This window comes from Stegastes partitus, unplaced genomic scaffold (assembly GCF_000690725.1).
Source record: "Stegastes partitus isolate 25-593 unplaced genomic scaffold, Stegastes_partitus-1.0.2 Scaffold831, whole genome shotgun sequence".
Lineage (NCBI taxonomy): Eukaryota > Metazoa > Chordata > Actinopteri > Pomacentridae > Stegastes > Stegastes partitus.
The window spans coordinates 227,210-251,916 of NW_007578562.1; the positions used below are offsets into that span (position 1 = coordinate 227,210).

General features: G+C 42.1%; 1 protein-coding gene across 1 annotated transcript in view; it reads left to right on the plus strand.

Annotated features, from left to right (window-relative positions):
* Positions 1 to 24,707, plus strand: part of snd1 (staphylococcal nuclease and tudor domain containing 1) — a 69,956-nt gene that overhangs the window by 42,226 nt on the left and 3,023 nt on the right. Inside the window, exons 12-15 of the mRNA XM_008292771.1 lie at positions 1,685 to 1,785; positions 6,631 to 6,741; positions 8,276 to 8,348; positions 13,577 to 13,718. Of these exons, the coding sequence (XP_008290993.1) occupies positions 1,685 to 1,785; positions 6,631 to 6,741; positions 8,276 to 8,348; positions 13,577 to 13,718 (427 nt within the window). The remainder of the gene's footprint in view (positions 1 to 1,684; positions 1,786 to 6,630; positions 6,742 to 8,275; positions 8,349 to 13,576; positions 13,719 to 24,707) is intronic.

Genomic DNA, 24,707 nt, shown 5'->3' on the forward strand with positions numbered 1-24,707 from the left:
ATCTGTTAGATGGCCCGTGGAGAATAGGCCTGGAACTCCTCTAATCTAACATTGCATGGTCAAAGTTTATAATCTGTCATCACCTCGCTTAATGGCTAACTACTGGCATTCAGGATACATAGCTTATAGCATCCATCGTTACATTTTGCTAGCGTGATTAAATCTCCCCCTCAGACCTCCTCTTTTTGCCTCGCTCATCCTCGTGTCATTTCGTCTCATTTTCCCCTCGCCAGCTAACGTCGATACTTCCTTTTTTTTTTTACAATGATTTGTTTGTCTTCCATTCTTCACTTACCCGCACGATTTAAATGGCTCCACTTTTCAATAAGGCTGAATAGACATTACAATCTGTCATGTTTGGGCTTTAAGAAAATGAAGAGCTTCCATGATGGAGAGAGGATAATGGCCTGGAAGAATGGTTGCAAGACTGAGGAAGATTGACAGTGTTTTTAAGACGGGGATTTTTGCAAAATGATCTACAATTGAGAGTAATCACAAAGCAAAACGTAATACGAGGGTTAATCAGGATATGGGTGCAATTAATGGACATTCTAGTCAAAGAGGGGTGTTTATTTTTTAACTGATAGCTGGATGACAAGGTTGTCTCATAGAAATTAGATGAAATTTATGAAGTGGAGATGAACTATTTCTACTAAGTTTTGATTTCTTTCTTTTTCCAGATAATCCCCCACACCTAAATCATATTTTTTAAATCAATAAGGCCCTGAAAAACTTTCTTTTTTCATTTGTAACCCACCTGTGCCAGTCATTTCTTTGCTCCAAATTGTCTCAGAAATGGTCTTACTTTTTTTTTTCCCCATTCAGCAGCACATCTACCTCCAAAAAACATAATCCCTCTCCTGGTGTCTCTTTTTTTTTATTTTTCTCCTCCTCTGAAACTGCACATACTATTTTCTGCTGAACAATACTCTATGACGCGGCATTCTGCTATGACAGAGGTTCTTCTCGTTTTCCTGTCCGTGTCATCATGTCCTCATCCTGTCCGTCTAATGACAGGCCGGCGTCGATCGTTCATGTCTCTGTAATAGGCCTGTCTGCATCGTCTCTGTCTGCCTTATGATGAAGAGCCAGATTCCCACATTTTTTTTTTACATTTTTGCCCCCTTCTCCCATCACACTTGTCTGACACGTAGCTCTTAAACTGCCGATTGTGTGCACCGGTATGGCTGCGTCCCTGCTGTTAGCGCTGTCTGCCTGTGTCTGGCCCACAAAGCAGGCTTTCCCTGTCACATGCCTGGGGATGTATGCACACGCACACAGCTGAGTGACAAAATTGTTTCTTCGGGGTGGGTGGATTGGAGTCCATCCCTGGGGAGCTGTGCTGAGAACACACAGTGTAGGGTCATTTGGGTTCTATCACTGTTCACTCTGTGTGTGTGTGTGTGTGTGTGTGTGTGTTTGTGTGTGTGTGTTGTCCCAAACACCCACCGTGTGTTAATACTCCTCCTCTGGGGAGATCTACAGTGCCGCCTGACGTGATTCGCACTGACTCGGGGTGACCTTGAGAAGTGGGACAAACCAAAAGACCCACATACACACACAAGCCAGAACACTTTCAGCACTAATTATTACCGTAACTGATGTTCGCTTAGGCTCGCTACTCTTGGTGTGTGTGTGTGTTTTTTTTTGTTTTGTTTGACCTCTGGCTTATGTTCCCCTTTAGGTCAATGTGACAGTGGACTACATCAGAGCAGCGACCGGTCCAGGAGAAGGAACGCCCGCCTTCGCAGAGCGCACCTGTGCTACAGTCACAATTGGCGGCATGTAAGTAGTGGACCACGTCACGCCACGCTGAGGGGTTTACTGGAGGAGCAGCTTGGAGTTTCATTATCCTCATCAGTGTAGGGAAAAATGAAAGCCTGTATATACACTACAATAATATGTAGAGTAGTTTTTACAGTTTTCTGTTTGCCTGGAAAAAGACAACTTGGTTATGAAATCAAAAAGTGAGGCTAGGTCCAGTTCAACAGTAAGAAATATGGATCATAGCAGTAGTTTTGACGGGAGGGTTGATCATCGGAGCTAGGTCAGACTTAGAAGTAGTTCCAAAGTTGCGATTTTTAATGATTCATTGGAAATGATTCATTTTATTTTGGCTATTTATAAGCAGTGCACTGCAAATACCTACTGTGTATATACTGCCGTCTTCTCATCTCCTCATACATTTGTCTAGCATTTTTCTCAGTGGACATACTTTAGTAGTTGCTTGATTAGCAGGGGAATACAAAATTGTGTGATCATCTTGCCTCACCTTAATTAAGCAACAAAATGTTTTACGTGGACAGGAATTGACTTTGCTTTCGTTACAATAAAGTAAGCAAACACAAAACCAGAAAAGAGAGCGCCGTTTCTACGCTTACAGTTACATGATGTAGCTCTTTTTTCTCTTCTGCTAACACTTATCTTCTCAAAAGTTCACCCAGCTTTGCTCTGAAGAACGCACGACAACGTAAGAAGAGACTCTCTTGTGACAGCAAACACAACACACGGACTGAAACTATTCTGCTTATCTAAACTTGTTACTGCAGAATAAAGCAACTTTTTTTTTCATCGTAGCAACACTTTCCTGCGTTCTGGCGCTTCCCTCACGAGCTGAGTGAAAGTGTTCACAACAAACCCACCAGCCCACGGCACCACCGTCCTTAAAGGGGATGCACAGTTTGGCTGTGGGTGTGCTAATCTCTGCTAAGACAATATCGTAAATGTAATAATTCATATAATTACTAAATGTTTACCTTATTAGATAGAGATGGGCAGTGGTAGAGGTAAACGAATACCACTCTGTCAAAGTCCTGCATTGCAAATGTTACTTAAGATAAAAGTCTGGAAAATGTACAATGGTTTCAAAAGAAAAATATGTCGTCTCTGTTATACTGCAGTACAGTGTGATATATCATTAGATTATTATTACTCATGGATTAATGCAAACGCAGGATTTTACTGTTTTAGTCATCGAAACCACCTGCACCACGAAAAATCCGAATTAGAAACACAAGCGCTACCCACCCCCTGTGACACCGAAGAGGTTAAAAACTGTATATTTATATGCTAATGGGGGGCCACAGGTTTATAATTATGAGCCTACCGGGTGTCTGAGAGACCAGGAACGGACAAAGATTGGAAGAAATACCAGCCATCAGTGACAACCGGTGGAAAAGGGAGCAGGTGTCTCGGTGAATCACCAACATTTGATAACGCTGGCAAACGTTGGTGCCGTAAAGTTTCCCATCGCATTTCAGGATAGAACAAAACTAGTACTGGCTTTGTAACGCTGGAGTGTTGCCTATAACAGAAAGTCATGTGGGAGGATCAGCTGGTATCGGTCTCATCTTGCTTGTCTAAGTTAAACCGACACTATGTTTTGTGGCGCCACATGAGAGAGGAGGGAGAGGGCTGACCGTTCGAGAAGTTTAACATACAAGAAGACTTTGAACGTCCAATCTGAAACCAGAAGCTTCTGCGTGCACCAAAGAAACATCTATCTGTCTCACACGGTTCTTACCTAAACATCCCACCCAGAAGCCAGTCATTCATGCAGGAAAATGATCCTCCATTCCAAAATAAGCGCCGCACGTGATCGTTTTCTCTTCTCACAGGTCCATAGTTGGGGGAAAAAGTGTGGATTCGATATCCTGGAAGGCTATTGTTTGTGCACCCTGCATAAACACAATATCTCACCATGATGAAAAACACTGAAATGTAGAGTAATTAGCAAAAAAAAAGACCAACTCTCCAAATCACAGCTGCTCAGACTCACGACCACCTACTGTTAGAGTGTGCTGAGGCAAACTCGACTCCCTTATGTGATGGAATACAGAGTGGTTTTAAGAGTACTGCTCAAAATGCCGACTTTTTCATTAGAATTTTTGCATTTATGTCACATAAGACACATGAAGCGGTGCATTAATTTTACAATCAAGTTCAAGAAATGTTAGGAAAAAAATTAGCGAACAATTCAACCTAGAAGTTGCTCTTTAGTGTGTTTGTGTTCTGGTTTGTTTTCTTGCTGTTGATATAATTCAGCAGCTAGCTCCAGTACACGCTTGCAGTCGGAGTTCCATATAGACGTTTCTTACCAGCAGATCATACAGCATGTAATTTGTCAGTGTAAAAGACTTCACAGAGACATTTCATTACTGTAGCCGTCTGCCACATTCTCAAAGTTAAGTTCATCTGATGCAAGACAAAACAGAATAATCATTTTTAAATGCTCAGAACTTGTAATCTCATCGCGAATCACAAAGTAACCTGAAAGTGCTTCTTTGTATTTTAATTTTACGACAAGGGTCGCCTCAGTGCAAGCAATTATTTTCTATCTACAAACACCGCTTTGAAGGAGTTGGGTCTTACTTTTTTTGAAACATGTATTTTACGCAGTATCACAGTTATAAACCTGATTAAACTATTCAGAGGTTCAAATTTAATCAAAACCCGAGCAGAGGAGCTTTAATGCCAACGCGCGTCTCGAAATTAACCTTTTAGAAGTCTGTTCTCACTCCCGACAGTTGAAAGCTCCACTTATCATCTGGTTTTCTCTGTATCGCTTCAGGCACAAAGCGCCGTCATGCACGCACATGGAGACATAGATCCCTCTTTGTCATCGAACCGACCGTCTGTCTGATATTACTGGCCTGCGCAGAGGTCAGGATCCGGCCTTGTCAACAGTCAATTACCACCCAACGTTAGCCGACTGCACCAGCCACTCTAACAGTTGGCAAGGCCCCCCGTGAATCCTGAGGTCAGGGGTCGAGGCGGTCAGTGGGGTAGACGGTTTTGACCTTGTACGACTTTGTGTTGCGGCGTATTATTAATAATTTCCCTCCCCGCGGTGGAAGACTTGGCACTCGTTAGCATGTTTTGAATGCTTGAGACTTTGTTGGCGCCTGCTTGTGTTATTGCCAATACGTGAGGCTCTAATGTGCTGAAATTGTGTAATGTTCTAAGCATCTTGGAGAGCTTGCCACAGTTCTTATGTGGATTTGTGTGCTCTCACAATGCCTCTGTCTTTTCATGTAATCCCAGACTGACTCTGCGATGATGAGATCTGGTCTATGAGGCAGCCTCACCATCTGTGACAGTACTGCTTGTTCTTCTTGTCGCTGAAGAAAGTTTGTCATGACACAGTGTTCGGGGGTCACTGCCACTGCTGTAGAATGAGCATGCAGGACTCCAGGCCGACTTTTCCGCTGGTAGCCCTGGTGCAAGAAACCATCTTGATTTTCAAATTGTAACCCTACATACTACGTTTTAATTTATCTCCATATTTTTCTCCTATCCTATGCAAGCACAGCCTGCAGTTCAGCTGAAAAATTCGCTTGCTTCTTAGTCTGAAGAGCACAGAATTAGAATATCAAAACTGGCAAGTAAGGCACTGTAATGTCACTATTACCCAAGCTGAAACCAAGAGATTTTATCTCCCGTAACTTCTGGACTATAAGCCGCTACTTTTTTCACTCACTGTGAACACTGCAGCTTAAACAATGATGCAGCTAATATATGGATTTCTACGATTTTTACGAATTTGCCTCAAGACGAAAGTGACGTTGAGAGCGACGATGAAAGAGAGACTGAGGAAGTGTGTGACGAAGTAATTCTGAGGCTGTTCAATGAAATTCCGACAATTTTTTTTAACCAGATGTGTTACAGGCATTGTTCAGAAAAAAGCATTTGGGTTACGTATTTGTGTATGTTACCAGTATGTATTTACTTAAAAGTTAAAAAAATCTTTCTGTGTAGCATCTTTCTGTGTAAATATCTCATGTTACGTGTACACCTGCGTCTTATAAACAAGTGCAGCCTATATATGTACAAATTTCTTTTTGAAGTTAGTGGGTGTGGCTTATATTCAGGTGCACTCAGGAGTCCGAAAATTACATCGCCTTATAGTGCAGGTAGGGAAAGGCTGACTGAGCCAGTGAGGAAGAAAAAGTAGTGCAACCACAGTGGCCTATGCAGGCTGGAAGGTCCTCATACGCACACACAACTGCGACTATGTGAACTTCTAACTTGTACACTTTAAAAAAAAAAAAAAAAAGGGTTGCAGTCTGGATCTTTGAGATGAGATTAAAGTGTCAAAAGTCTTTGTACAGTAATACACATGGGAAAAAACTGAAGTTAAAAAAAATAAGTTGCTGTCTTTATGCTTCCTGTATTCTGTTTTCTGCGCTTAGTTGTGTAGAAAACATTGACTGTCAGTTACAATACCTGCTACATGCGACACAAAGCTCAGTGGCGCAGGCTAATTTCCGCAGAGTTCTTTTCTGTCCGTTGATTTCTTTCTCCCACACCTCGGCGAGAACATTGATGTCCAAGGGCTACCCACTAAGTGCTACATTAAATACCGCAATACATCCCTCTTCCTTCCCATAATCCTCTCCTCTGTACACCAGCAACGCAGCGAGGAAGCGGTTAGTCAAGTGTGCAATGTCAACATTTAGGTAACCTTTGTTCCTGAGCAAAGCCACCTTTGGGATTTGTCATGCCCTTATTTTTTTTGTTGAGCTGGCTCGCTCAGAATTCTGTAGGAAGCCAAAAGGTTTTGCTTGTTGTTTTTATTAATCTTTTACTCCATCCCTCCCTCTCTCTCTCTCTCTCTCTCTCTTTCTCCAGTAACATAGCAGAAGCTCTGGTCAGTAAAGGCCTTGCCACAGTCATCAAATACAGACAGGATGATGACCAGCGCTCCTCCCACTACGACGAGCTGCTTGCCGCAGAGGCACGGTGAGGAAACGCTCGCTCTTCCACACAAAGCACTTTCACACTCTCCCATCTCCCTTTTACGTGAACTCTAACAGCTATATTCTTTGGCACAATGGATCTCACAAAGGACTTGATAACTTCACTTTTTTTTTTTTTTTGCTTCAAATAAACACGCTCATGTGTACGTGGTACAATAATCCCTCTCCTGACCTTGACAAATTTTTCTCTTGGGAAATCGAAGAGAATCAAATATGACCTTGAGGCTTTATTCCCCCCCAAATTGCTTTTTGCATTTGCTGGTGCATCCGGCATCCGCAGGTGAAGTAACTTATTATTTTTTCAGAATTTATTTTAGCCTTGCCACTGTCATAAGTTACAGCCTATCACAGCCATTGCTACATTTTCCTGAGGAAACATGTCATTACTCTCCAATATTTACTCATACATGTATTGGTGCCCCCCCCCCACTTTTTTTTTCCTCTCACATGCCTGGGCACAAATTCACCTTCCCAAGCGCTAGACGCTAAATCATAGGCTCTCTTTACACAGGCCCTATGAATATAATTATATGGAGGTGCAGTGGAGAGATTTAGTACAAGCTTTATTACTCTGCCATAGATTAAGATCTGCTTGCTATAGGTAGAGCAGATGCAGCCACAGCCTCTTTTTATAGGATTAACTCTTTCTCTCCCTCTTTCTTTCATGCAGTGTCGCTGGCCAGCCGCCCTGTTCTTTCTCCTCTCTCCTTCTTCCTTTACACATTGTGTCCTTGTTTCTGCACCTTAGCTGTTCTCAGTTTTGTCCTTCTTTGGCCTTGCTCTTCTGGGTCTTCTTTTCCCATTTCTTTTCCTCCCTTCCCCCTCTCCTTTTCTTCCTCTCTCTTTCTCTCTGTCCCTGGTGGGGTCCTATTAGAGTTGATGAGAGGTTTCTGTCTATAGCTGTGGTTTTATTTTTAGTTCCCACTGCACAAGGCCAGTGGCCCACAGCCTTCAAGAAACCTCCTCTTGGCTATTAAATGCACATATTGTATGTACATGCTTGCATAAATGTGCATGTGCTACCTTCGAGGCTCTGCGTCTGCATCCAAATGACTCGTGGTTCCACTTTGCAGCAGCAACCACGGGTCATCCTCATGTCATGTGGTCCTTAAGGCTTTATAAAGCAAATATCACCACCACCAGTCCTCATCGCTAAACCCCCCTCGCTAACTCTCCTTTTCTCCTCATTCCACTTTCCCAACCATAATTTCTCTTTTGATGTTACTCCTCAACCACAATTTCCAATTTCCATCTCAAGCCTATAGATTATCTGGGTGGGGGAAAAAAAAAACAAAACAAAACAAAAAAAAATCCTCCCTCAAGTGCTTCCAGTTGATTGCAGTTTGTGAAAGGGAAATTGGTGAATGAATTTACATCCTACTTCACAAAGGCTATGTGTCTACAGTAATGACATAAAGAGCTACAATATCGCCAGCTCTATTAAACCTGTATCCATGTATTACGGAGACTCTTGAGCTATGTTGGAGACGTGTGTGTGTTTTATGATTTGACTGCAGGGCCATCAAGAACGGAAAAGGGCTGCACAGCAAGAAGGAGGTTCCCATCCACAGAGTGGCTGATATCTCTGGGGTAGGTATCGTGTATGTATACACAAGAGAATAAAAGATTTTCCACGATGGGTTTAATAAGTGATTCTAATTGTAATTTAATACTTGTGAATCACTTACCGCGCAGCCCTCGTGGCTCTCAACGATACGTCACTCCGGTATTTCTCTGAAGAATCTATAATCCTCGACTCACTCCTATAAGTAGCCTCTAAAAATAATCAGCCGCATTAATAAAACCATCAGCGGCGCTTGGTCCTAGCTTGTTTACGTGTGCCCAGGGGCTTGATAGAGGCATCATTTGGCTAATGAAGCCTGATTGGGAGCGCTCACAAAATGAACATTAGCGTGGGAAAACCATAAAAATCTCTCAGTAACGAGTAATGGGTGATTGGTAGACGGTTCTTTTTAAGCATGTGTTTTTGTTTGCGCCACCCAGGAAGCTGTCTTTTAAACTTTTATCACTGTGATTTGTCTCCTCTATTCAGCCCGCGCTCTCCTTTAATGCAATTCTCGTATTAATTGTTGAAACTCTCCTGAAAATGTATTTTTATTTATAATTTTTTTTTTCTTTCCCCTTTTGGTTTTCTGCCAGCAAATCTGTCTTAACTGTAGGTTGTCACAGCGCACTTCTATACCCAAGTGCAATCAGTAATGACTACATGCTGCAGTGTTGTAGCCGTCCACTATTTTCCAACTAAATGGCACAGTTAGACAAGCTCGCATGAAAAGCAGAGCGAAGGAAACTGTAATCAACGACAAGTATGGCCATGATTGCATTGATGCATACATTACATGCTCTCGGTATCGTGGTCGTTGTAGCTTTGTAGGTTCTGTACATGCTGTTGATTTTCATTGTATTACTCCCCAACCATTGAAAAAGAAAATTGAGTCCGCTCAGTGAGGTCGTAGACAATTCACCCTTTTGTACCTGGGTGCTATCAAATGTGATGATGTCTGACATAACTTCCTGGGGATTAGATGTGTTCATTTTTTAAAAATGTTCAACTTATTTTCTGCTTCTATTGGCCAATTTTCTATTTACTGTCGACTCTGCTGGTGGCATGAGAAGCACGGGTTTTACTAGTTACATTTTACATTTAGATGGACTGTAAATTTTCCACCACGTCTTTAGGGGTCGCAATAATAAGTGTAACTGGAGAGGGCGCCATAACAAGATCTCCTCGAGGTGGTTTATTCTGACAATAACAAGTGAAAAAGAAAAAAAAACCCTATGAATTAAGCTGCCCACTCCTTTGGAGGTTTTCCAGGCATGTCCAACTTAGAGGAGACCCCGAGGTAGACCCTGAACTCACTGGAGGGATTACACATCTCATCTGGCCTGGGAAGGCCTTGGGATCCCCCCAGGAGGAGCCGGAAAGCCGTTCCTGGAGGGTCTGAACTGTCCTGCTTAGCCTGCCGTGACCTGACCCCGCATAAGCCAGGACACAACGGGTTGATATCAAGCGAGCTGGGATAATACAGTGTGACAGCAGGAAACGGCCAGAACAGTGAAGTTGGCAAATAAAAGTAAATGCCTTTACCAGAATGTAATAAGACCAATAAAGTCCACAAAGGTAGGAGGAATCCGCCGCAGAGCAGACGACTGCCGATGTAACTCCCTGAAGTGTGGGCGGCGGGAGCAGCCAATGAAAATGTTTACTTGACAAAATCGTCTGGTCACGTGTCACTCTGGAGCCCTGCGCAGCGATGTGTGTTTTCTTCTGAGCAAGTCATTCCAGCTGTTTTTTTTTTTTTTCTCTCCCTCTCCTCCATGTGACTGTGAGGAGCTTCACTAGAACAAAAAGTTTGTTATTCCCCCTAGACTCTGCCTCCACTTACGTGGTCTACCTGACTAAGCTGTAGGAGTTGCTAGTGCTACAAGTACACAATCCCTCACAAACTTCCAACCCACAAACAAGTCAAATTTCATTGGCATTACATCAGCTCGGTGCCTTTCTCACCATGTTATCCCCATTTTTTTTTACTTTGGCAGTGTTTTGCATTTAACAACTGGAAACGCATCAAAGCTTTGACAAACCGATGCAACAGTTGTAACAGTCTTCAGCGCCTTTATGCATGTGTGTGTATATATATACATGCATATAGAAGTGCTTGACGGCTACCCATCCCTCCCACATTTTTAAAAGCCACTACATGGTCTGCTTTGAATAACTCGAAACCGAACTTCAAAAACATTAGCACCCTCATTGTCTGTCTCACTTGAGCTCCCTCGTAGCGCTCGCACTTGCAGGCTACAGAGAGACATTTGGTTAAATTAATCAGGCTCTCCTTTTTCCGTATTAGTCTCTTTTTTTCTTTTAAGCTCAGAGGGCTTCCACCAGATTTGGTCATGTGTAAGCTTTCTAAGTTGCTGTTTAAAGTGCTGTAACAGTGCATCGGAACAGAGGCTTTCTGCCAAGACGTTAAAGCTCTTTAACACCAACAGGACTTTAGAGTCTGGCTAATAATTCTCTGCATAGCTGCCCTCAGATGTTAATGCTCATCCACGTTGTCATCGTCGTAACCTCCCCATGTCTTACTGTGTCAGCGTGACAGATAAATTACCAGACCTTGTAAAAATAATTATGACGGGGAATTGTTGTGCTGACTGAGCAGCTCTGAAATTTCATCAAGGGGGGTTTTAGCGCAGTCCAGACTTGTAAACCTCCGCCGAACTTAACTGACCACACTCAGCGGTGGCTTGGGAACGCTTGCAGTGGGAGGTGCTCGATAAATAATTAACTATATTAGCAGCGAGGAAAAAAAGGAATATATATGCCCCAGCCTAATTCCAAATGGAGAATTGCACATCTTGCTCATTTCAAAAACCGTCCCATTAAGCTGGCAAAAGGGCGGCGGCGGCCCTTTTTATACCTTTACAGGATCTGTCTTGTGTTTATGCTGCACATCAGCACCCTTTTACAATCCTAATGATTAGCACCATTTTGTCATTGGCTCAGGTCAGCGCCATTACACGTGGCTGCTAACCTTCCCCTTCTCTTCCGTCAGTTCCTAACAAGACACGCGTGATTTGCAGCGGCGTCTAGGATTGTCGCCAGGTAGCGAGCATGCGCCAGTTGTTTGGCTAGGCTAATGTAATGAGCGCTTCTAATAAAAGGGACCAAAAATAGCAACATCGCACCCCCACCACCGCCGCCTCACCCCAACATCCTTTCCTCCCCTCTTTTCTTTTACACGCCCACACATGCACAGGCACACCCCCCCTCCTCTCACACACACACATGGGAATACACTCTCCTATACGTCAGCATCCTTCGGTGCTAAAGGTTTGTTGAAAGGGATTATGTACATTGAGTGGGCCGCAGTCACAAATAGAGCAGAGATAGGTTTATAAACGTATAGTGTAGGAGATGCACAGAGGTGGTGGGAAGAGAGTGGATAAAGCACTTGACTCACCTCATGCCTCTAAAGGTTGCATAATGAGGTCCTCTCCTTTCTCATGTCTCTTCCTTTTTTTTTTTTTTCTTCCCTTTATTTTATTTTATTTTTTCTGAACCAAGTTAGACTGCACAGCCCACACACTGCAGGTGGTGTAAATGTGTTTGTGTGAACGGGGAGAGAGTGTGTTTGCTTCTGACGTCTCCCACTCAAGGGGTTATTTTGGATTTCAGTGGGTGGAGTTCAGGTGGTGCATCTTGTGGCTAAAGCACATACCCTCCACTCGCAGACTCGTGTGTTCGAGCCCCTCTGGTGACGCGTGTTTGTGTAGCAGTCCCTTTAAAAAAAAAAAAAGAAAAGAAAAGAAACAACAAAAGGAGAGGAAATATTGATATTTTGGTTTTGAACCACTGTGAACTCTTTTGGAAACTTACAGCGGCAAATGGAGAACACATGTGTTCGCTCTGACTTTCCCTGTTTGAACTCCATCCTTCCCTGCGAGCCTTTGTGCCTACTCCCATGTCCACACTGCCACACACACACACACACACACACTCAGTACAATAGCCCATGACTCACTGGTCTGTTGTGCCTACATGCTCATGCCTGGAGTAGGCACATATTAAATTATTTTTTATCGTTTATGAATCTTCCCCTGCCACTACATCAGTAGCCCTGCTTGAATACACATGATTTAGCTCCGCTTGTAATTTTGGCCCGAGCGCACCAATAAGCTCGTGACTCACCCTTTTGCAGACAGAGATGGGAGGCAGGGAGGGAGAGAATTATTTTTGATTGCATGAGCTTCCAGACGTGTCACTGAGAAGTGAAGCGGACTTCATTAGGCCAGACCGAGATTTAAAGATGTCTAGGGGAAAAAAAAAAACAGGCACGCAGATCCTGTTGTCAATAATCCTATTTGGTCTATTTATCGTGTCTAATTTGGTTGCTGTCTGTTTGGCGGAGATTTTTGTGTCTGCTGTATCCAGGTTGAGTTTGTCACATTTGCTGCAGTGTGTTATTTTTGTTTTTTTTCTCCCAGCACTGACGAAATTCACTCGAGTTGACTTCGTATGATTATAAATATTAACCCTCTGGTTTGAAAGGCATGTTATCTTTGAAAAAGCAGCAAAATGACACCATTTATCAGAGCCAGAAACTGTAAAAACTAGAAGGCTAGAAGGATCTGCACCTTCCCAACAGTCCTTAAAATTAACCATGTGTTCTGCCAGAAAATTGAACCAAAACCGAGCCCAAAATTGTGATATTTCATCAAAATCACTTTATTCCACTTGTGTCATAAAAAAAAATTGCCGAAAGAACCGTTTGCTTCAACCACATTCTGTGAAAAAAAAAGAATTAAAACAGTAAAATTCTGAGCTCCTCTGTGCACCTGAGAAGCCATGACTGACTCAGCTGTGGCCATTATTGGTAACACCCGAGGGCACTTGGAAAATTGCTTCACATGGTGTTCCCGGTTTTTAATTTTTTTTCTGCAATAATCAAAGAAATTAAACTTGTTCCCCATTCATTGTTGTGCTGTATCCGTAGAGGTTCAGGACTTTATATTGCAGCAAAAAAAATGATCCCACTGTGAGGGGTGAAAACAAAGTCCCTCAGAAAAATGTCTGGAGCTCAGATAGTCAAAGAAAAACTTTCTTTGATAACAACTAATGACTCATCTTCCGACGCAGGGTTATCTTTGCTCTACAGCTGTCAGAAACCATTGTATTTATTCACAATCAACAAATTACTGAATTATTGTTTTTCCATTTGTAATAATAAAAGCTACGTAACTTAATAAAAATGCCTATTAAATGTCGTTTCTCATTTCTTTCCTTTATCTGTTAGGAGACACAGAAAGCCAAGCAGTTCCTTCCTTTCCTGCAGAGGGCTGGCCGCTCAGAAGCCGTGGTAGAATACGTCTTCAGCGGCTCGCGCCTCAAGTTGTACATGCCCAAAGAAACCTGCCTCATCACGTTCCTCCTCGCCGGTGGGTATCTTTTTTCTGATGCGAAGGTCATTTCGTTCTGTGTTGTCTAATTGTCTCACTTCTGGGTCTGGTTAGTTATTAGTTTCTGCCGTGTCAGAGGTCATGGGCACGTCTTTCAGTAACAAGGAGACGATATTCTCAGTGTTTTCTTTGTATATATTGCAGCTTGTGCAGCCTGTGTGTTCCGTATCGCTACTCCTGCCAGTTCAGGGGTCAGAGTTTACACACTCCCAGCAGCCAACCTGAGAGGGCAGAGGGGGTAGCTGGGTGTATGTGCCATCCTCAGCCGAACCCTCTTCCAGAACAGCAGTGTTGGCGTGAAGCATGTGTCCCCTTTAACCTCACCTTCCTCCCTCCCTTCTGGCTCCCTGCCAAGTTTGAAATAGACTCCCGCTCTGCTTTCCACTTTGTAGTAATCTTCATTAGAACCTGGCCGCTCTGTCAAGGTAAAAGGAGCTTTAAACTCCAGTGAATAGGCAGCAGGTATTGTCAGGTTTTTAATGCTGTATGGACTTGGTAATTTCTTTTATAGCTGAAGTGCAAAAAGCTGCTTTGTTGCAGCCTCTTTTTGTTTTTTGTTTTTGTTTTTCTCCTACACAAAGTACCTGAGAAGGTCATGTTGTGACAACTTGATATGTTCTCAGAATGTAAAGTTGTACCTTTTGGCATTCAACGACAGTTTATTCCTCCTACCTGAGTTTGTTTTTACTGGTCCCTTACCTGATGAGCAGCAGCAGAGGACAGATCGTGAATTGAAAGAGAACAGAGCTGCAACGATTCGTGTGTATCCATATATGGAACTTGTTGTAAATACGGATCGCTTCTAGTTCTTTTGTAAGCAAGAACATCAAACATTTACCATTTCTTACTTCTTAGATATAAGAATTTATGTCAAATATCAAAGAAAAATATAAATCAAACACAGAATATCTGTAATAAACAAAACAGAGGAGTGGATCATGCAACTCAGAGTTAGTTTGGGAATTCTACATGACAAGAGTTCACCACTGTCTCACATTTTATAGAGAATATAATTGTCAGATTAATCAAATAAAAATGATTGCCATTTGCAGTCCTTTAAAGAAATGTTTCTATGCATTTTCAGTGTGAGAAAACAACAGTGTGAAATTTAGGGTAAGATGCAGATGGGATGAAATACAGACTGTTTGATAGCAGGTCCAGGCATTCATTTCAGCTCCTCGACTGGCTTGACAGTTTGTACTAGTAATAAAAACACTGAGACTGTATCTTTGGCAGGCAGCTATGATTTGCACATCCTCCCAGATCATGAAAATGGTGAGAGGGCCTCGCCCTTCCACAATGGATGATGCTCTTTTATCATTGTTGGGATCCATCTATGTTTCAGTGCCCGCCATGCAGTCCCTCTTCATTTCCACTGGAACAAATGTCATATATGTCTGACAAACGCCCAGATTCAGTTTAATTACGTGTGACTGAATCGTTGAGGTATTAATTAATTTTGTAATTTAGCTCCGGGTTGTCTCTGCTATTTACTGATGGTTTTTGTAATTGCATTTTGGCCCTCTGCCTGCGACACAATATATTGAAATGACCTCCACCAGTGATGTATGTTTTTTTGTGCCGACGACGGCTTTCAGGATGTCTGTCTGTCCGTCCTGTTCTTGTGAAAGCAATTTCTCAGGAACTGCTTGAGGGAATTTCTTTATATTTGGCACCACGTTCACTAGGACTCAAGAATGAACTGATTAGATTTTGATGGTCAAAGGTCACTATGACCTCATGTCTGTGCCATTCTAGTGAACATGATATCCCAGGAAGTCTCCAGGGACTTTTATTACATCTGGCACAAACGTCTACTTGGAGGGACGAAGGGATGAGAATTCGACGATTGAAGGTTGCTGTGACCTCACAAACCATATTTGGCCACAAGAACTTGGCCATAAGTTTTACACAAATGTCAAATAGGGTAAAATGTAGATACTGAATTGGTGACACTAATCTTGGGTGCCCACCTTGAAAATGCTGATATTCTGTGCTGGCTGATTGAGGATGTGCGTCCATGTCTTAGAATTTGTAACCTCTTTGCAGCAACACCCATGTTTGAAGATTTGTCGACGATCATGGCTTCGACTTTCATGTTCTATCATAATCAGATTTAGTCGCCTCCCTATGGAAGTCTGTAAGAGCTTAATTGAAATGGTAATGCAAACTTTAAAATGAACATGTAAATCCACTATAACATGTGGAAATTTAATCAAAATTGCATTTTCATTCTAACATACCAGTATGGGTGTTCTATGACCATATTAAAATGAAAATGCTCTTTGACATATCATTTTCTAAGTCCACACTGTTCAGTGGACACTATTACGGTATTGAATATGTATGTATTCAAATGTTCGTTCAAATTAGAATTTTAAAATGCTATATAAACAACGTAAGCCGATTTTCCATTTGCGCAAGCAGCGCTCGAGTCATAATTAAAATTAAAGCAATTTTCTAACATTCTTTTAGAAATGAACAATGGATAATATTTAAATCCAACGAGCGGAACCGCACCAACGATTTATTTTACTTAAATACCACCATGGTCTTTTGGTTGCGAAGTGAAAATACGATCCGTTTTTCCTCTCAACAAAGTCAGTTCTATCCGTAAGTTTATTTTTACGATATAGATTGTATGAGTGCGGACGGACTTGGATGTAAATTACAAGTTGGCTGATTTGTGAAGCTATAAAACTGCCAGGCGGTAATTCTGTTTTCTATTTCCAGCACTCATTTGTTTCTAACATTCTCCCTCAACAAGATTCCTTAATGTAAACACACACACACACACACAAGCCTGTGTTCAAGAAGATGTTGTGTTTGTTTGTGTGTGTGTGTGAGAGAGAGATGATGTTTACATGGTCTACTTTTGAAATGATTTTATTCAATCAAAGGTTATTAGCAAATCACAAGAAGCACATTAGAGCTGATAGCCCCTGACCGGATTTGATTAAGGTCGTTCCCAGAAGAAAAGATTCATCTGCTGGAAATGAGATGACCCATGCTGTCTTTAATACACACATTAGGCTGGATTAACCCTGATTGATACAAATGATCCCTTCTCCTATTTTGTGCATTTTCTATTTCAATTAGAGTCCTCTGAAACCGAAGAGTTCCCTTTTCTGCTCCTCTCTGTGCTTTTTCTTGTCATCTTGTTGTCGTCCCCCTTTTTTTTTTCTTGTGTTTTCCCTTTAATCTCGAATGTTTATTGGATAAAACGGTATGTCTGATGTGTCATGGCCTCGGTGTTTCTTTGCATGCATGTTGTCGTCGTACGCACAGTTTTCTTTAAGTGATAGCTGATGTCAAACCCTTAACCATACACGAAATGAAGCCCTTAGGCACAAAGAACCTCTTATTATCTCCCTACCTCTAATCTCCAAGCGCTTCCTATCTCCTTTCCACTTTCTCTTTGCTGTCAAAGTTATCTTTCCATGTTTTATTCACCCATCTGCACCATGGGCTGTGTTTAAAATGACACACGCGATAAATTGGCTGCTCCAAGCCTGTTGTGTTTATCAGAGTGTGAAACGGCGAAGGCCCCGCGGACCTTTTCTCTTTAAGCTATCGCATATTTGTGACAGAAAGTGAGACGCGTAGAGAGCGGATCTTATGTAGTAATGTTTCCGATCTGCGCGGTGTATTAAAGTCGAACGGGCCTATCCTCGCTGTGCGTGACGCAACACTCCCAGCGGTTGTTCATTGACGAATACAGTCGCATGCATGATCTCTTCTGTGGCATTTAAATTGAAAGAAGGTGTACATTGACACTTTGGTTAAACTCTCATATACACGATATGGCACAACAAGCCTTCACGATGCATTATGCCTCATAACAGAGATCATAAGGTTGTGCAAATATGTAATTTGAATGCTTTCCAAGGTTAAGCACCATTGTTACTTATCACCCTATTTAAAGGCCAAAAGATGTTTTCTATATGCTTCCTTAAGTAATTTGCTCTGAGTGCTGAGTAAATATTGACGACATGCAGACAGCCGGATAATACATTCAAAGGATGCTGCCGCTAAACCGAGTCCTGCATTAGTCATCTCTTTCATTAGCCGCATTCTTTTCCTACTGTATTCATCATGGCCAAATTTTTTATTCTTTAACAATGTTGTGGGAGGCCATTGAAGAACAAACTGTTTACAGTAGCACTGGAAATAAAATAATCCCAAGGCGGTAAGTGATGTAACAATGCAAGTCCAAATTATAATACCAAAAACACATTTCAGGCATCTTTGAATTTGAACTCCCAGCCTGCTTAGCCAGCAGCATTTTCATTCCTTTGTTTTGGCCGTATTATTTGTCCCGATTTAACTCTGGACTTTTTTTTTTTTTTGTGCAAGGACTTGGTTTTGCACTGAGGCACCTCAAAGCTTCCTTCCTTTTCCAGAGTTTTCCTTGATGGATAAAGACAGCGCTTAAAGGAAAACGGGGTTAAGGGAAACAAAAGGTGCGGCAGCTAGAGAAGTCCAAGCTTCAAAGGGGGCCGGAGGTGTGCTGCAGGAGTTGAAGGGTATTTACCTTCACTCTCATCCCCACATCACCTTCCCTTTCTTCTTCCTTTCACTCTCCGGCCTGTGCAGTGTCAATTCTGTATGTAAGTTTGATAAAGGGTAAAAAAAAAGTCATCCTGTTTCTGAGAGGAAAAGGAGGTTTACTACACAGGAAGGGGAATTGTGAGGGGGTTTTCTAAAGATGATGAAAGGTGGAGCAGAAGTAAGAGATGTGGAGGCTGAAAGGACATGGAGGATGAAGAAAAAAAAGGGGAGGGAGAGAGATATGGTAAAGAGAAGACAAAAAAAAAAACAACCAAAAGTAGCATTGATGTGAAGTACGTGGGTATAAAGGACTGTTGAAGCTCAGGGAGACCAAACGGTGAGAAAGGCTGTAAAAGTTTATTGGCTTCAATAGCTTTCAGAGAGTTTCAGACGGAGGCCACAGCAGGTGAAGTGCACTTTGAAAGTTGCTCAGAAAAAGGTACGCGGAGCAGCAGACTGTCAAAAAGATGAAACACCCGTCACTCGGACACAAAGATTTACAGTGTCAGCAAGGAACATTAGCCATCATGCAGTGTGTGGCTTAGTGCCATTTGTCTGATTTTTGATATCTGAGTGTGTGTGTGTATATGCGGTCGTGTGTGTGTGTGTGTGTGCAGAAGTGTGCGCCGGTACACTTTGGGCATTGTGTGAGGGCAGATAAAGAGATGGCGAACAAGTGGAGCAGAAAATTTGTCGACTTGTTCCCTAAAAATATGTCTCTGTGCAAAAAGAAAGTTAGCCTGATAACAAGTTCTACAGAAAGAAATCCACGAGTATTGTGTTATGTTATTGTCCTCTTCTGTGACCTTCTCGTGTGCGACTGCAGCACCGCGTCTCATTAGGATTCCCGTCGGTACCTTTCGGGCACGCTTGTTGCCGGCGAGGAGGAAAGAATAGTTTTTAGTCAATGACATTTTATTAGTGCTTAATTTACTGCACTATGAACTATAATCTTGAAGCGAAACAGAAGCTATGAGCTGCGTCAGCCTACAGACGAATCAATCATCCACCGTAGCTGCCGCGAGAGGCGGGGGGGAGAGCTCTGAGAAGCTTTGCGAATATGTCTAACCTGCAACTAATATTTAACTTTAATACATAACAAGTTGAGTGAGAAATAAATAACTCACGGCTCATGCTGTGTTTTTTTTTCTGCAGTCAAGGTGGCACCAGGTTCAGTGCGCCGACTCTATAAGAAAACAAATGTTACCAGGTATCATGACACACCCCTTCGTTAACCCCACACCTCATTATCCAACCAGCCGTGCCCAGATAACCATGTCATACGTAGGTTTTCAATTAAAAAGCACGTCTTTTCCATGCTCGATTGATTCCTCTTTCATGCTTCTTTTTTACAAATCAAATATTACAATGTTTGACGAATTCCCACGCGCTGCTGTGCGCTCTTGAAGAATGGCGTTGCCTAGGCCTCGTCTGAGGTAATGAAGCCTTACATTAGAGAGCCACGGTGAGGCGGAGAGATGGATCGAAAGGATAAAAGAGAGGGATAGTCAAACAACCCCCAGGATTTCCCCCTAAACAGCATGCTCCCTTCGCCCATTGGCTCTCTGCTACACCCGTCTCGAACTTTTTGCTCGGCCTGGTCTGCATCCATTGAGGCAGCTGTGAACAGTGTTGGGGCGGGTGGAAGATATTCAAATCGAGGATAGCCACCTCACAGTTGCATACGAGGAAGGACAACGAAGATTAATGAGATGAGAATTTAAAATGGGGGATGGAGGAGAGATGTGGTGAGTCTTCAGAGCTGATTTCACGCACAGATTTGGACACCTCCCCGCCTTTTAGCTCTCAGTTTGTTTGCTCGTCGCAGTGCTAATTATATCCTGTCGACAGCCTGTCAAAAAAAATCAAGAATTAGTAACTTAATAACATTAAAAAGAAGGACCCTAATGGCATTCAAACCGAGTCGGCTGTGTCTCGCGAGCATCCATTTATACCTGCAGACATGCCACGAGCGAGAGGACGAGCATCTGGCGGCTTTTGAGAGAACGTTCAGAGGACTAATCAATATGCACATTATTAGCACGGAAATTTGCGACATGGTATATTTTTGTATAAACCGCAGCGATGACACTAATTCGCAGCAGCCGCGACAACGCCACATTCCCTCCAGACCCGTTTCGACGAGATGAAGCTCATTATCTGACTTGGCTAGCAAAGGAAGAGGGGTCGACTCAATCCTGTTCTCTCCATACGTCGGGTCAACCGAAAGCACATTCAATTACAATGTATGAAAAATATATTAGAAACTGCTTGTGGGAAATGAGTACATATGATTTCATCCAATTAGTTTTGGTTTGCGAGAGGAATTACAACGAGAATGAAGATCAGTGCAACGCTGAGAATGTACTTAACGCATGTCTCACTTGTGCATCTGCATTGTTTCTGTTAAGTGAGTCGTAATGACTGGATGCATTAGCGGTGGCACAGACGGATTATGGAGCAACAGTTAAAGGAACAGTTTGGCGTTTTCAGAAAAGCTGGGGCGACACTCTGAATAGGATTCAAGGGTAACTTTTCCCACTGTTGAATAATGCATATTTCTAAAGAAGGCAATCTAATTTCCTTTTTTGGTAAACCTTTTAAGTTTGCAAACTTTTTTTTTAATGTGGTGTTGACAATGATCTTAGTAATTGCACCAACTTAATATTGTGTGTTATTTCAACCTAAGTTTCTGCATCGATTGCTTTAAAACTAAATTAAAGTCGGAGCAAATTACTTAAATTAGCTTGATAATGAAATTTTTCTCCACCTTGAGTTCAAGTTCTTAAAAACTTGTGTTCGTTCTGCCGTTACCATCGTTATTAAGTAATTGGTAAATGAACATTCCATTAATTGTGGACGAGACACTAATTCTCCAAACTCAACATTGTTGGTTGATTGAACATAATTTCATTAGAAGTTGTCATAACTCAACAAGACTGATGCAGACTGTTGTGTTAATTTGTTTCAGCGTAAATATTACTTTTCGGAGCGTGATAGGGTTAGTTTAACACAGGGGTTCCCAGACTTTTCAACACGAAACCCCCAAAATAACCGCCAGAGACTCGCGACCCCCACTATCCCTGGAGGTGAGGGAAACGTAAGAAAATGTGACGCATTGTGGGTGTTTTATAGTGAACTATGTAGTGAATCAAATGAACTTTTGAGAATTTGGACACTAGTAGAAAATAGCAAACACACGATATAATCCATTATTTTTGTATTAGAGAACAGTTTTGAACACGACCTGAAAATCAACTCGCGACCTTCCCTGTGTCTCCCACTTTGGGAACCCATGGCTTAACAAAGACTGGAAGCAGGACGAAATGCTTCTCTTGGTTCTGTCCAGGGGTGCTGCTTATCTTTACTAATCGATATGTTGTGGTTGTTTTAGTCTGAACAGAAGTGTAGAAGTGACAGAGTAGGGACAGAGAGAGGGCACAGAGGAATAAGTTCTACCTGAAAAACGTAACCAATGCAGAAATGCTAATAACTGCAGCTCCTAGAATGGTCACGAGTTTGTCTTCAAAAGTGTGTCAATCCCTTATAGACCCCACATGCCCGACTTTACAGCAGAAATAAGCATGTTAATGGCAGCTGTGCAGGGGTTCTATACAACTTACCAGTTTAAACTGTGATTGTTCTTAAAGTTGTGCATAGTTAAGTACGTGGTCAGTGCTGTAACAGAACCGTCAATGATCCGCCTCAGTTCCACTCACACTCAATGTCTTTGCCCATTTTTGAGTAGTTAAAAGTTAGGCAATAGCTGGAGCCACCACATTGACCCCCAAAACCACTTTTCTCTAAAACTATTGTTGATGCACTCGTGAGTCCGTCCACTTTTATTTCTTCAGACTCATCCCAAATCCCACATTAAAACATTACGTCTCCACCTGCACGAGCCAGAGCTCTACAGAGGAGAAGCACCAGCAGCAGCAGCAGCAGCACTGTGGTGGGACAACGGAGGGGAAATGAATCAAACCCCACAGCGTTATTAAATGAGACCGCTGATAGCTTGTCGTCTTTCAGGAGTCGAGTTGCAGAAATTGGAAACGGCACAAATTAAATCTTTAATCTGTTCATTCAGATGAACCCAGTCATTGACAACACTGTTTGCAGCCCTGACAGACGCATATTAAAAAACAAGAAATCTAATATCCCCGGCTTGCGGATCAAAAATAATGATTGATGCGACGTATGGTGGATTGACAGGCGCAGCGTGGGGAGCAGCTGCACAACAACTCCCTCTTTGTGTGTGTGTATGTGTGTGTGTGTGTGGCGTGATGGCAAAAACGATCAGTGTACGTCTTGTTTGTCTGCAAGATCAGATAAGATGGATATCCTGGAGTTTGACCCAGATGTTTATCTCGGTGTCAGACGTGAGTTATGTATGGCGGTGCAGGTTAAAATTGGCTGTGCTAAGTGACTCCCTGGCTTGGTTTAAATGCTGCAGGGTGGGAGAGACTACAGTAAGTGTGAGCGAGCTGCAGGATACTGAGTGCAGTCGGGTCATTTGAGGGAAGCGTGCGACTGCAGATGTATCTTTTTTTTTTATTTTTTTTATTTGCATTTTATTGGACTTCTCATCTAGGATTATTACATTAGTATACGAGCACTTTTTTTGGGGTCTATAATCCTATTTTATTTTCTTTGTGCGTTACGGTTTTTCGGGGATGTTTTTGTCTTCTTAAAGAGATTCGACTGAGTTGGAAATTATTGCTCCTGTGGGCCCGTAAAGCCTTCGTACTGTATGCGCTGTACAATTAAGCTCTTTGTGCGTTACATTTGTGAGCAGTCTTTTTCTGTGGATTACACTCGAGGAAAAACACAATTTCCAGCCTTTATCGTGGCTCCGGCCAACCCAAGCAAAAAAAATCCCTCAAAAAAATCTCCCTCACTGCAATTACTTCATACACCGATTTTTTTTTTTTTTTTTTGCTAGCGGTGTGCAGTATTTACCCCTCCCACAGACTTCCCTCCTCTTGTCTTATTTCTTTTCCTGTATTCTGCATCCCTCGTCTCTCCTCCTCTCTTTATTCTGGCAGTGTTGTAGCTACAGTGTCCCATGTGGAAGCCCTGTCCTGGTCCACTTCTATAAATACTTTTAGATGATCTTGGCCATCAGTATCTCCTCCTCCTCCTCCTCGTCCTCCTCCTCCTCTTCCTCCTCCTCCTCTCTGCTCTACAGGGAGCTTTACTTTTTATTATGTTTTATTGACTGTTTGAATATAGAGGGATACCTGTTAGAATAGGTGGTACTAAATTTAGGAATATCCAACTATTGTCTGATTAAAATGACATTTTCTCTCTATTTACTAAAGCAGGAATCGACTGTGTTTGATATTTTTCTTTTGCTTTTAGCTCCTTTTTATTTTGAAATTTATATGATAAAAATGTAAGTGCAGTGAAAGGAACTTCAGTGCAAAACGATAATCCGCACGCGTCCATTTGCTCTTAAGGCTGCGCTCCACTGTAGACCTTTACGCCTCACAGAAGGTTGACTCAACAGTTCTTCATAACTCTTGGGTGCTGACTGTCCTGTGGCCTCATTTCGCCTTTCCTGGGACATTTTCTCTCCCCCTGCCAGTGTGAATACGCTGATGTCTCCTGTTCTTGTTCTCATAAATGGGACAGACATGGCCATGTAGGGAACAGAAAGTACTAAACAAAAAAGATCAGATAAAAAAAAAAAAAAAAGAAGGAACCGGCTCTTCCATCCAGCTATGAAATCTTACAAGGAAACTACTGCTCTCTTGCTAATTAGCTGCTTCATTATACTTAGATGAAAAAAAAAGGGTTGGTGACACTATCCGTTTGCTGTGGTGGTCCGCTTACCCTCAATTACACAGTGACAGTTATCTTTTGCTGACAGTTTATAACGTGCTACTTGAACAGGAGGAGTAAAATTCCCTTCATAGATTTAACCTTTCTGTTCAACGCTGTAAGCAAAAAAAAGCCACTCAGCTCTTTTATGTTCTTAACCCTTTGAACCCCACCAAGTAGTTTCTGGCTAGATTTTGCTTCTGTCACATTTTTAGTCACTTTTGCGCCGCAATATAAAGTCCTGCACCTTTATGGAATTGGCACAACCATGGCTTAGAAGTAGAGGGAACTCAAAAACGTCTGTCTAGGGGTGTGTTATACTGGCATTAATTGGAAAATAAAAAACAAAAGAGTCCAGATTTATCACTTTAATGGACCTGTTCCATCATTCCTGAGCATCAGAACTTCATCAGTACAGCAGATAGACACATGACATTTGGCCAATTTGTCTTTTTGGATCATTTTTGGGTCTTAGTAGGATTATGTTTGCGTATATTTTGGATTTTTTTTAATCATCTGGGACAATTATTAGGTTTTAGGAACAAATTTTGAGTAACTTTGGAAACATTTTTCCAAAATTAGGATAAATGTAAA